The sequence below is a fragment of the Echinops telfairi genome, unplaced genomic scaffold (genome assembly GCF_000313985.2).
Source record: "Echinops telfairi isolate 266 unplaced genomic scaffold, ASM31398v2 ScPeMD7_70;HRSCAF=299, whole genome shotgun sequence".
Lineage (NCBI taxonomy): Eukaryota > Metazoa > Chordata > Mammalia > Afrosoricida > Tenrecidae > Echinops > Echinops telfairi.
Window position 1 is genome coordinate 36,133,547 of NW_022103968.1, and position 13,949 is coordinate 36,147,495.

General features: G+C 36.7%; 1 protein-coding gene across 2 annotated transcripts in view; it reads right to left on the bottom strand.

The window, feature by feature from the left end:
* The window catches only part of BTAF1 (B-TFIID TATA-box binding protein associated factor 1), a 109,802-nt gene that overhangs the window by 69,959 nt on the left and 25,894 nt on the right, over window positions 1-13,949 (bottom strand). For both annotated transcript variants that reach the window (XM_045291236.1, XM_004701077.3), the window contains exons 2-4: window positions 9,210-9,333; window positions 4,513-4,627; window positions 2,632-2,778 (exon numbers count right to left, since the gene is read on the bottom strand). In XM_045291236.1, coding sequence (XP_045147171.1) covers window positions 2,632-2,778; window positions 4,513-4,627; window positions 9,210-9,333 — 386 coding nt within the window. The remainder of the gene's footprint in view (window positions 1-2,631; window positions 2,779-4,512; window positions 4,628-9,209; window positions 9,334-13,949) is intronic.

Consider the following 13,949-nt stretch of genomic DNA (forward strand, 5'->3'; position numbering starts at 1 on the left):
ATCACAATGATCTGCATATAACCCCTTCCCAGGGGGACAGACAACAGAAAAGCAGGTGAAGGGAGACAGTGGTCAGTGCTTGACATGGAAAAAAATATATATAACCTATCAAGGGTTCGTTCATGAGGGAGGGAGGCTCGGGGAAGGGGCAAAGTGAGAAGTTGATGTCAAGAACTCAAGTAGAAAGAAAATGTTTTGAAAACGATGATGGCAACATATGCACAAATGTGCTTGACACAATGGATGGGTGGATGGATTGTGAGAAGAGCTGTAAGAGCCTCCAAGAAAATGATTTTTTTTTTAAAAGAAAGTAAGTTGTTAAGACTAACCTCTCTACTTCTGCTTATATTGACCAAGGCAGGGTGTTTGTTCCCAAGCCAAATACATGATCAGCATGCTTTTAAAAGAAGTGACGTCTCTGTCTTGGGAGAGTCCCTAAAATGAATATAGACGCCAAGAGAGTAGTAGTGCAAAGTTTAAAGGAACCTGGGTCTTTGTTACAGGCAAAAAGAGGACCAAGAAAAAGTATATATGTGTGTGTGTGTGTGTGTGTGTGTGTGTGTGTGTGTGTGTGTATATATAATTTCAAAAGCTGCTCTCTAGCAAGAAGGGAAAAAACCTTACGCATCCAAAAGTCATTCTTGTGAGTTGATAGCCCCAATACAATTACAAGAAGATCCAAAGCATTCCTTCTAGTTCAGGAAAAGTCACATTGGGGAAACTAAATTAAAAAACTGTAAAGGGAAATCAGATCAACACTTACATTAATCACAAGCACAGATAAGCAGACTTTTAAAGAAAACCCTGATAACATGGTTCTAAATTAGCAATACTTAGAACATGTTGCACCACAAGCCGTTCCCAAAAAATGGGAGTTCCTCAATTTGATTACATGTCAGAATTATCTGTAGAATTTTCTCTTTTAAGTACAATTTCTTACAACGCTCTACAAATTTACTAAAGCAGAATCTCTAAAATAAAATCTGAACATGTATCTTTAAGTGATATAGGCACAGGTGACACTTTTATTTCTGAGTAAGGACCAAAGATCTCTGATAATGCCCCTGGATACAACAGTAAGTTAACTACACTTAGTAAACACACAGTTTCTCTCCCTGCCATCGAGTCAATGCTGCCTTATAGCAATCCCCTGTGGGTTTCTGAGACTGTAACTGTTTATAGGAGTAGAAAGCCCAGTCTTTCTTCCTCAGAGCTGCTGCTGGTTTCAAACTGCTCACCAACATAGCCCAACAAGTAGTCACTGTACCACCAGGGTTTAAAGCAGCGGTTCTCAACCTGTGGGTCGCGACCCCTTTGGGGGGTCGAACAAACCCTTTCACAGGGGTCACCAAATTCATAGCAGTAGCAAAATTACAGTTATGAAGTCACAACAAAAATAATTTTATGGTTGGAGGGTCACCACATCATGAGGAACTGTATTAAAGGGTCACGGCATTAGGAAGGTTCAGAACCACTGGTGTAGAGAGATTCTTTTTTCCCAAATTAGGCAGTTTGAGGGAGACATGAAGTCAATACACCCCAACCCCACTTTTTAAAAATGAGTCCTTTTCTAGAATTTAGCAAAACCAAACCAAACTGTCTGCCATCAAGACAATCCTAGCTCACTGCAACCCTTGAGGACAATAGAATTGCTCCACAAGATTTCCAAGGCTATACATCTTTAAGGAAGCAGACTGCCATTTCCTTCTCCCTGGGAGCTACTTGCAAGTTTGAACCACCCACTTTTGGGGTTGAGAGCCAAGAATTTTAAAGACTGAGCCCACCAGGGCATCTAACGTAAGCAAACTTTCCTTTTAATTACCTTCAAAAATAACCGAACTACATGTTGCAATGGAAACCATTTACCTAGCAAATTAGGAATTGGTATGTGACAATGTAAAATGATGAACAAGTTGAAAACCAATTCACAATTAACTTAGTTTTTGGATAATGATTAATTTAATTAGCAACCAAAGAAAATAGTGTTTTGGTTTTTAATCAAAAAAAGGCAATTCATTTACTTACAGAAATCCATTTAAAAAATCAAGGTTTTTTCCACTCAAGGCATCAATCTTGAATGGCCAAAACATTTGTTTTATATCCAGATAGATTCTGTAAGTTTAAAGATAATGGGACAATTATCTATTTAAGTTTTTTTTCTTTTTCTTCTTAACTTTTGTTTTGGTCACCAGCATGAATAAATCCAACAGTACTTAAATAGTCTTAATAAAACTCTCAGTCTCTTGAATTTCCCAATTGTGAAAACATTACCAATCTCGACTTTCAAAATCTATATAAATCTCGACTTTTAAGATCTATCAAACTGAGGCTCTTGGGTAACACACTTTATATTTCCCTAAGATAAAAAATTACTACGGATGTTCATCAATTAATGACTTATGTAATACATACTCATTTAGGGAAGGAAAATTCCGATATGGTAGCTTAGATCAAGTACTCTAGTTACTTTTTGTCCGATAGCCTTCCCACCTGCATTTATGTTTCATGACATTTGTTAATTATGTATAACTGATTACACAGCAAAAGTAGTAACTGTTATTAATTAACAACTGTTATTAATTAAAAACTGACACACATTTCAAAACTTTCTCCTGTAAGACAATGACATACCTGATTTTTCATCTTGGACTTCAAATTCTACACCAGCAGAGCCCAAAAGTGATGCTCCATGTTGTAACAATCTACATATATCAAATCTTTCAAAATTCAATCGGTCTGTAGAAGATGATTCTTCCATAGAGCTTTCTGAAATAGGTTCTAAAAGAGGTTTAAAAAGATTTAATTTGCGAATTTTGAGATTGATGAGGGCAACATATGCATAAGTGTGCTTTACACAATTGATGTATGTATTGTGATGAATTGTATGAGCCCTGATAAAATGATTAAAAAAAAAAGATTTAATTTGACCACATAGTGAAAGTGTAGAATGAAAGCAAATAGAAAATTATTAGTACATAGGTAATATTTTAAATACAAGTTGGGGGGCGGGGGGAGTAAAAAGCTAGTGTGACTTATGTTTAACTCTTAGTTACTTGTGAATAAACTATGGCTCCCTTTGCAAAAAACATCAGAATATTAGAGGGCATATGTGTACCTGTTTCTGATTACAAAAGCTCAAATGTTATATGAAGAAATGCACTCCCATGTTGACATGTATGCATATATATCATGTTGTCCCCACTTACTGTTTTAAAATATCAAGGAAACAGCATGTCAAACTGCTAAACCAAATCACAAATATACTCACTGAATACATTAATAAAGAAAGCTAATAAGCATCACTCCTCTCTGTACCTGAGGAATATTTAGGACACAAGTGAACTATTTATTCATTACAATCAATGTCACATAATATTTTCTGATTATGATCTCCTGATAAACTTCTAAAATTATATATCCATCTGAGGGCTAAAAATACATTTATTAAGTGGTATTCCTCAAAAACAGTTTTGTGTATGTGTGTATATACACAAATTTGGAAGCTTCAGAAAGTATGGGGCGAAATTCCATTACCTTTTAATTTTTCATTAAATTATTTTAATATTTCCCTATTTCCATAAATTACTTGAAGCCCCCTCGGGTGTACATAAAAAACATACACACATATGTGTATATGTGTACATACTGTATATGTATATAGTTACACATATTAAATGTTTATACTAGTGTAACATAATAACTTAAAGAATTTGAAATTTAATGTACCTATTTATTAAAATAAGAAGGGATACCATGCTAGAGAGAAAAGAGTATTTACTAAAACAAGCTATAACTGCTATTTATGTATTGTATCTGTGGAGAAGATAAATGAACACAATACTGAAAATATTAGGTACTAGCAAAATAAAGTAAAAATGTTAGTCAGCTAAGACTTATAATAAAAGCGATATTTATCAAAGTAGCTTGGCACTGAAACTCCAGGTGCATCACATTAAATTTTCACTTAACTAAAATGTATACCTTTAAACTTTTCAAATGTACCGTACATTAATTTTTAAGTGCCACTATAATTAGTAAGAAAACAAATACAGTCATTTCTAATAAGACAACTAAAGAGCACTTACAAAACTAAAGACTTACACCTCCAAGTAGACATGCATATTGTGTTAAATTTTAAAAACAAGTGCATAATTTTACTGTCCCCAAAACAAGAAAAAGTAAATTCTCAAATGATGACACTATATGATGTATGTAGTTGTTTTAAGGACATAAATTCCTTAAGGAAAGTAGTAATCACTGTAAAGCCAAGTGTACTATAAAATTAATCATTTTTTAAAGAGAAATATATGAGAACATTGACTCAGCATTTTCAAAATGTAGTGACAGCCACCTTAGCCAATATAATTCCCTGATAAAGTTGTATCTAAAAGCATGAAAATTAGGCCACTGAATTAAAATTGAAGTTACTTAAAAAAAAAAAAAATACAAAACACATGTTACAGTTCTCTCAAGAGCTATGTTTTTCTGCAAAGCATTTTTCACTTAAAGCACCTTGTTTGATTCTTGGCACTGGATTCCACTCAGGTACATTTTTCACTATAGCTTCAACAGCTTGTCCCGCTGCAATCCGGGTATCCCAATTAGTACTCCTTAAATATATCAGTACCTTAAAAATAAATAAAATGGATGCGGTCAAAAACTATTGCTTGCTAAATGTAGCCAGAACAGAGAATACACTTTTGTTTTAATATATAATTTAATAGCTAAGGAAAAATTTCTACCACCTTCCAAAAGGGGAGCAGGAACCTTTAATTAATAATGCTTATGGGTATTATAAAACAACATAGCCATTTAATACACTAAAGGCAAAGTATGTTATCATTCATTAAGTCCCATTACTTAATGCAAAAGTAAAAGTTATGTTGTTATTATTATTTCATTGCCTTGGAATTGATTCCAATTCATGGCAGCCTCATAGGTACAAAGTAAGACCGTTACATGGGTTTTCGAGGATGGACTTTTCTGAAAGAGGGTGCCAGGCCTGCCTTTCAAGGTGCCAATGGTAGTTGAGCACATAAACATTTCCACCACCAGAAAGCCTAAAAGTTACAGATAGCATCCAAAAAAAACACACTAATCAAATAAATGATTCTAAAAGATTACAGGATAAAAATACATAAGAATTATTTCTATGCACTATTTTTTTTGTTTTTTTTCTATGCACTATTAATAAGTAATCTGAAAAGGAAATTAAGAAAATAACCCCATTTACATTCTTTTCAAAAAGAAAGTAACACTTAGCAATACTCAGAAAATACTCAGCAAAAATAGGAAAATAATATTTAGCAATATACTTTGTAATACCTAATAAATAAATATTTGACAGAAGTATAAGACTTGTAGACTGAAAGCTAAGAAGGAAATTCCAAATATTGTTAAAGGAAATTAAGAAGCTATAAATATAAAGAAATGCCATGTCCTTGGATCATAAGACTTATAGTTATGAGGGCAATATTACCCAAATTAGTCTACGGTGATCCAATGCATTCCTATAAAAATTTTTGGTGGCTTTTTGGCAGAAATTAACAAGCAGATTCTAAAATTTAAATAGAAATGCAAGAGACCAAGAATAGGCAAAAGAATATTGAGAAAGAAAATAGCAGGCTTGCACTTCTCGTTTCAAATCTTACTGCAAAGGTACAGTAAATCAAGACAGTTTTTAGAAAGTCCCGATTTTTTGAAAGAATGCACGACAAGCTAGGGTATACGGTTTTCGGCTGCCATGTGGCTATTTTGCCAGGATATGAGTTTTATCAATGGTGTCCCGCTTTAAAATCTGGTCATCTTATCTAAGTGGCCATAAACAGCTGAATGGATAAACAAAATGTGATATATGCATCATGGAATACTACTCATTTGGTAGAATAAATGAAGTTTTAATACATGCTACAATATGGATACAGCTTGAAGACTTTATGCTGAATGAAATAAGCCAATCACAAAAGGACAAACATGGCTTCACTGACATAAAGACAAAAAAAAGGCAAATGTATAGAGACAAAGTGAGAGGTTAGGGAAAAGGGAGTTTAATAGGTTATGGGAAAATAGCATTAAGGGTAGTGTTACACACAGTTGATTATTACAATTGCTGTCAATAACTTGTACACCTGTAAAAAGGTGAATTCACATGAGTTATGTGAAATGAGTTTATAACAATGACCAAAAAAAAGTTGCTGTGAAGGTTGCTTAAGCACAACCTAAAAAAAAAATCTCTCAGGATTTGGTTTGTTGGTGTGTTTTAAGGTTATTATGGTTTCATAGGACATCCAGTTACTTGGCCTAATTACGTGGTTAGTATTTTTGCTCTACCTCTTTTTGTTAGACAGTATCTGGGGTCTCTAAAGCTTTCGAGTGGTCATCCTGGGCAATTAGTTTCTATTTGTCTGGAGCAACAAAGGAAGAAAACAGAGTCAGGATTAGAAGGAGGAAATGGAATATGTGGCTAAGTGTCTCCATGAACAAGTGCTACCATTAAGGAATATTTTGATCAAAGACTATAAAATTCTGATAAAAGCATGTGTCAATCTTGATCAAAGCAGGTGGCAGCAAGGGATACAGAACAGAACTTCAAATTCTCATGGATCCCAGACTTTTTGGAGCCATGAAGATTGGATTCCCTGAGGAACTCTGCTACAAGATTATCTTCAAACTTTAAACCAAACATTTACTGAACAGTCTAGCTTAGCAATATGGAGGGACCAGACTTCAACCCTGTGCTCCAAGATGTGAATGCAATATACTGGCATGAAGCGGGAAACCACTAGAGAGGTCTGAAGGGCCAGCCCCAATCCCCAACCCCCAGAACAACAGAAACACCAGTGAAGGAAGACAACGGTCGACGTAAGATATGAAAACTAAGAATTTATAATTTATCAAGGGCACACGAGGGGGGAAGAAGGGAAGAGAGGGAAAAAAGAGCAGAAAACAAGGGCTCAAATAGAAAGTAAATGTTTAGAAAATGATGGCAACATATGAATATGCTTGATATACTTTAATGTATGGAATGTTTTCTAAGTGTACAATAACTTAAAAATTAATACAATATCGAATGATTGGGGAGAAAAGTAGACTTTTGGTTGTCTAGGATTGGGAGATAAGAGAGGTAGTAAAAGTAACCTCTTACTGCTTGCTAAGAGCTGAGAGGTTTCCATTTGAATTGATGACAATGTTCTAAAATTGGATTTGGTAGTGCTGAAGCACTCAGCTATAAACCAAAGAGGCAGGCAATTTGATCGCAACCAGAGGCGCACTGGAGTAAAGACCTGGTGAATGTAACAACAGTGGAGGCCGCGGAGCACAGCTCTACCTGACATGCATGGGGCCACTCCAAGTAGGGAAAGACTTGCCAGCGCCTGGTCTAGATTACATGACGGAGTATTCCAAAATTCATTGTAAGGACACTTTCAATGGGTGAATTCTAGTGTGTACATGATATTGCAATACAGCGTTTTAAGAAAAAACAAACAAGCAAAAACTTTAAGGCCACGTGAAATCACTGAGGTCAGGGAAAAGAGGACCTGTTATAAGACAGTGCTAAAGACAATTCTGTCTCTTTTTAAGTATCTGATAGCATCCAGTACATGCTTTAAGAAGACCAGAATACTTGGAAAGTATGAAACCTTTTCCCACTTCAACACAAATTAATTCTATTCAGTTTCCAGTTTCAACTTATTCAGTCCTGCCTCACAAAAGAACACAATATTAATTAATATATATCCTTCTCCATGCTGATAATGAGAACCCTGTAGTGGTCAAAACATTTTTTTCTCCACCTATATCTTGGTTAGAGAGTTCTGATGATAATACCTAAGTCATTACTTGGTATTCATGGAAGATTGGTTCCAGGACCCCTTCAGACCAAAACTTTAAATACTCAATTCCCTTACATAAAATGACAAGTGTTTATATATATAACCTACACATACCCTCCCAAATCCATTAAATCACCTCTAGATTATTTATAGTACCTAATATAAGGAGGTTTCAAAAATTTCATGGAAAAATTTTTTAAAGAACATCCTAGAATTTTCCCAAAAATGCTTGGAAGCCCTCTCATACTACCTAAATAGCACTTTGTGCTCCCTTAGCCTGCCGGATTGCCTTAACCACTAACTGTGACACTCTCTCGCCCAAACACACATATACACACAAAACCCTGTTTATTTTCAGTATGAGACTGAATCCACAGATGCAGAAATCTTGGATAAGGAGGGTCAACTGTATGTTGAAAAGAGAGTCACTGTTATCCTTTGTAATAGTACTAGTGCAGATTTGTGCATGCTGAGAAATGTCTTAGAACTTCTACCTTCTCGCTCACACCAACTGGGCAAGTTAGTACTCCTGTTTTACTTTTCATGTCAGAAAGCTGTAATTGCCACTTACTATCATACAGACACATTTCTACAAACCCTCAGACCTCAGTAAAATTACAGCCACATCTTAAGGAAAGAACATGAATAAGAACTGAGAATACATGAGGAATCCTACACATATCGAGGCATATTTTTTACAATTTGTTCTCTTAAAAAGCAGAGTAACTGTTACATGTAAGAAATAGTGGCTGCATTTGCAATGAAGTCTTATTTTTGTTTAACAATTTATCAATAATCAAATATAACATTTTATTTGATAATGGAACCTGGGTAGAATCTTATTTATATAGCATAGCAGTATTTTATTACGTTAATATAATAATATAGTTGAAGCAAAAGAAAATAAATCTATGAGAATACAAACCCACCAAAGTTGAGAATCTCACACACCGACAAAAATATAATGTGGCAACTAGCTTCTTATATATTTAAATTACTACCCATGAGCCCTCTTCCACTGAAGAAAGACGACAACTATGAGATAATTATTATCCCTTAAGAACAAGTCAAATGACTAACAAACAAGATTAACAAGTTAGTTCATTACCAAATTGGGTCATATTCACATTTATTCCACAGGCAAAAGGTTCTATAATATCAAATCACATAAGAAACTAAAATTGATTTTAAAAATTTTATTTTAAATGTTATTAACATAAAAATGCACTATTTTCTTCATCAAAGATATAAAGATATTTAATGGTAATTAGTGATCACAAATTGTCACTAACCAGTAATTTCTACTTTATTTTTTTGTTCCTACTCATACACAAGACTCTATAATTGCATGCTTTTTTTAAAAGAAAGGGTTCTTACTTTTGATAAGAGATTATTTAGCTCATGGGGATGAAGCTTCACCACCTCTCCAAGTTGCTGTGCAGCCGCTTTTCTTGTAACTGGAGTAGTACCAGTATCCAGTAAGATAAACAGACGGTCAAGCCTAGACAGTAACAAAAGCAAAATGATTATTCTGAGATATGTTTCCTCATATCTCTATATTTGAACAAATAAATATAATGAGCATCTATTAACAAGGACCTAGATGTAGGCCTTCCAATGACACTTAATTTCTACTTTCGAATAACTTGTTATAGGGGAGAGAGGGTTAGGCAACTACACAATGATTATAATACAGAGTACAATAAGATGTACACCATACTATTAAAATATAGCGTCTGGGGTCTTAGAGGCTTATAGTAAAACAAGCAGCCATCTATCTAGCAGGGAAGCAACGAAGCCCACATGGAAGAAGCATACCAGCCTTTGTGCTCATGAGGTGTTGAAGGAAAACGTATCGGAAGCTCAAGCACAAGCAACCAAATTGACGTAAAGACGTGTGGATGTAGTGGAGACCCCAAACCCACCTGTAAGATAATTGAACAGTCCCTCTCAGAAGGGCCACTAGGAAGGGATGATAAATCCAGGGTAAGGTATATAGCACTGATGAAGCACATAATTATCCTCTAGTTCTTGAATATTCCCACTCCTATTATGGTTTCTGTTTTACCTAATTAATCATGTTCGACTTGCAAGTGTTCATTTGAGCAATCAAGATTATTAGCTATATGAAAGCCAAGTTAGATAACCCTTCAGAAACTGTAACAGGAGTAATGATTCCCTGATGGTATAGGAAGGGAGAGATGGGGAGCTGATAGCATTGATGACTGTATAACCCCACTCTAGGGGAGTGAACAAAATTTTATGTAAATGGATATATTGAACAGTGTAAGATATGGTAAAAAACAAAAGGGTTCCTGGGGGTTAGAGTGGGGAAGGGAGGGGAGAAGGGGGCACTGAATTTAAGAAGAAAGAAAATGTTTTGAAACTGCTTGTGAAAGCAATTGTACAATACTGCTTGATGTGACTTAACCATGGAATGTTGTATCTGGTAAGAGCTCCCAATAAAATGATTTTTATAAAAATAAAGATTTACACCATAAAAGAACAAAGCGCTTTTAGGAATGTCCAATAAGGGAACAAATACTATATTACCAACTGTTTAGTACTGAACAGCTTCAAAAAGAAATGGTGTATGAGATGTATCTTAAAGGTAAAATAGGACTTCAATGCTGATAGAAGGTGGTGATAAGGGACAGAGAGAAACAAACTGGAAGAGGGAATAAAAAGAACAAAACTATTTTTTAAAAAAGGAGAGTATATTCAGAGAATAATGTAAGTTGGCTGGAATTCAGAGTATATTTAATAAAATGAACAACCCACGGCCATCAAGTCAATTCCAACTCATAGCAACCCTGTAATGGGTTCCCAAGGCTGTAAAGCTTTTACGGAAGCAGAAAGCCTCATCATTTTCCTGAGAAAGAGCTGGTGGGTGAGTTTACAGTTGGCAGACCAATGTTTACCTGACAGCGTTACCAGGGTTCCTTATTTAAAGGAATATTGGAAGATAAAAGTGCAGCATTAGCTGGAACTCTATTATGAAGACCTTAGAATACATAGTGCAACTATGAAGGTTGTACTGATTGCTGTGTGTCAGATTAACTAGGCTGCTTCTCAGTGATTTGGCATATAAGACTGGTTGCTCTATCACAATGTAAATATAATGTAATCACCTTCCATGATGCCATCTGATGTTATCTATTAGTTAGCCTCTGTATATAAATGAGTGTTCTGACAAAGCTCACTTTCGTGATTCTACATGCTTCTTGTCATCTGACCCTGGTTTCTAGGGCATAAGTGTACAGAAGTTTGCCAACAGACCTACAGATTTAGCTTTACCAGCCCCCACAATCCTGTGACCCAGTAAAGGTCCCGAGGTGTCACCAAACCTAGCAATTTGGGGCTTAGATGCCCCTACAATTGTGTGAAACATTTTTTAAGGTAAATCTTATCAATCTCAGTATCTACCTCTATATGTCTATGTATGTGCTATATACATGCATGTATATATATATATTTTACCAGTTTTTGCTCCCCTAGATGACCCAGACTAAGGTACAGGTGTTGGATCAAGAAAGTGACTATACTGGAGATATGCTTTAAGACTTTAAATTTTAGGAGCTTAATCGGAAAACTGTATGAAGTATGAAATGTAAGGAAAGATATAGAGAATTTTAGGCTAAAAGGGCAGGTCTGAACTAAAATGTTGTGAAGAGGAAAAAGAGGAAATAAATGAACCAAAAGACACATGGTATGCAGTATAGTAACAAAATGAATGATTAAGGGTATTGATGAAATTTAGAGCCTTAGTGAATAAAGACATCATTTAAAAAAACAAAAATAACTTAAATGATTATGTCCTTCTTGATTTGTAATAAGTATATAAAAAGCATACAAATTTATTTCGCTGGGCACACAACACTTAAGACGAAATACATGATAACAAGATAAAAGGATAGGAGAGGAGGAACGGTAAACAAAGGGATTCAAATAAATTATGAAAAAACTTCATTAACTTTTAATTCCATTTTTCTACAAACTTTTTGAAGCCCCTTCATATAGGTACGGTATATCTTTTTTGTATGTTACTGAGGTAGGTAACAATTTAAAATGGAGTTAAAAACACAATATACTATATGTAATCATGATAACCACAAATATCTTTAGAATACACACAAAGAGCTAAGAGAAGGAAATCAAGTGGTTCAGTACAAAAATAAAATCACTTAAACAAAAAGTTGGCTTTATCAGAGAGTATGGGTCAGAGAAGGGGAAAAAAGGGGGGGAGTGGGGGCTTCCGGGAAGATGGTGATGGAGTGACACATACCAGAGGGACTCCGCAGAATCCAGTCCAGGAGAGTTGCTTAGAGGGAACTTTAACACAGCTGGAACGCAGGAAGAGTATCATAAAGATAAGTAGCCACAGACCCACGGGGTTTTTAGGGGCTAGGGGCTTTTGGCTTACCTCAGTGGAAGCTGGCTGGGGCTTGACCTTGGCCCCACCACTGTCTCTGCGGGAGCTGGGACCACCTGGAGCACGTGGGGGGGTTTGGTCTCAACACAGGCACAATTTGCCCCCACCTGCCTTGGTGCAGGGACTGGACCCTTGCAGCTCCATGGGCAGGGATCGGGGTTCAGCTACATTGTTGCTTTTGTTTACATCTTTGCTCTCTGTCCGCCCCCACCCCCCCAGGGTCTTGAAGGCTGCGCAGGGGCTTTGTCTCCACTCAGCCAAGGCTTGCCGCCGCTGCCTTGGGGCAGGGACTAAACCCTCCCTTGCAGTTCCCCGGATGGGCGCAGAGTAGGACTCAGCTACATAGTTGCTTTTGTTTCCTTCTCTTCCCTATATTCCTGCACAGTCTAAATGGTCTTACATTTTAATTTTTATTTCTCTCTTTCCTATTCTCTCACACTCCACTGCTGACCTGCAGACCACTCCCCTTAGCCTACGGCATTTACAGCTCCACCACACCCAGCTAGGTGAGCTCCATGCTGACTAGCTAGCCCAAGGCTAGGGAAAGCCCTGCTTTCCCTCCAGGGGATACTCTGCCCAACTTCTCACCAGGGAATTTCTACCTGTGTACCTGGGGGTATTAGGCAGCTCACCAACAATCATCAACATTCCAAGCTGTTGCAGGAACCTCTGCCCAACCTCCGCAACACCAAAGCAGGCAACCAACCAGCCTTCTGGGGCACTCCCCTGATAGGGAAGCCACAGGAAGATAAAGTAGTAGGTTAATCCCATAGTAAAATTAGCTGTAGGCAGTTGGAAGAAGCATTCCTACAAGTCTCCCAGAGAGAGCCAGTGCTCAACTCCCTGGAAAATGGCACCTGGCTCCTCTAAAACAATGCAACACAACAGCCATGAGTCCCAACGACCTCAACAACAAAAAAACAGGAGAAACAAAAGGCAATGGCAGAAGATGTCCCGAATATAACAACATACATAGAAGAAGCAGACATAGAGCTGCCACAGAAAGAAATTTTCAGAATGCTGCTTGGAGTAGCACAGTATATGAGGGAAACAACAGAGAAAAAGGATGATAGAGGAGATAAAGGCCATACATCAAAGGGAAATACAGGAGCTTAGGGAGGAGATAACAAAAACCAGTAGCAAAAACACAGAACTCGAGAATCGAATGGAGGAATCAGAGAACCGCATCAGTGACTTGGAGGACAGCCAAGCAGACTTTAACAAACGCGAACAAAAATCTAATAAGATCATCAGAGAAGCTGAAGAAAACCTAAGAGCTATCCCTGATGCTATGAAGTGGAACAACATTAGAATTATTGGCTTACCAGAGGAAGACACAACAAAAAAGCTATCTGCAACAATAGTGAGAGAATTCTTGAAGGAAAACTATCCCAGCTTAATGAATGAAAACTAGGCAACCATTCAGGAGGCTGAAAGAACACCAACTAGACTGAATCCCAAGAAGTCACCAAGGCACATAACAGTTAAACTATCCAACCTTGAGGAAAAGGGGAAAATCATGAGAGCAGCTGGGAAAAACAAGCAATCACATATAAAAGTTCCCAAATAAGAATACAGTGAACCCTAGCCACTTCGCGCTTCAACTTCCGCGGCTTCACTCTATCACGGTTTTTGTGTAACAGCGCATGCTCTGTCATTACTGCCATTGATTGGCTCATACTGTA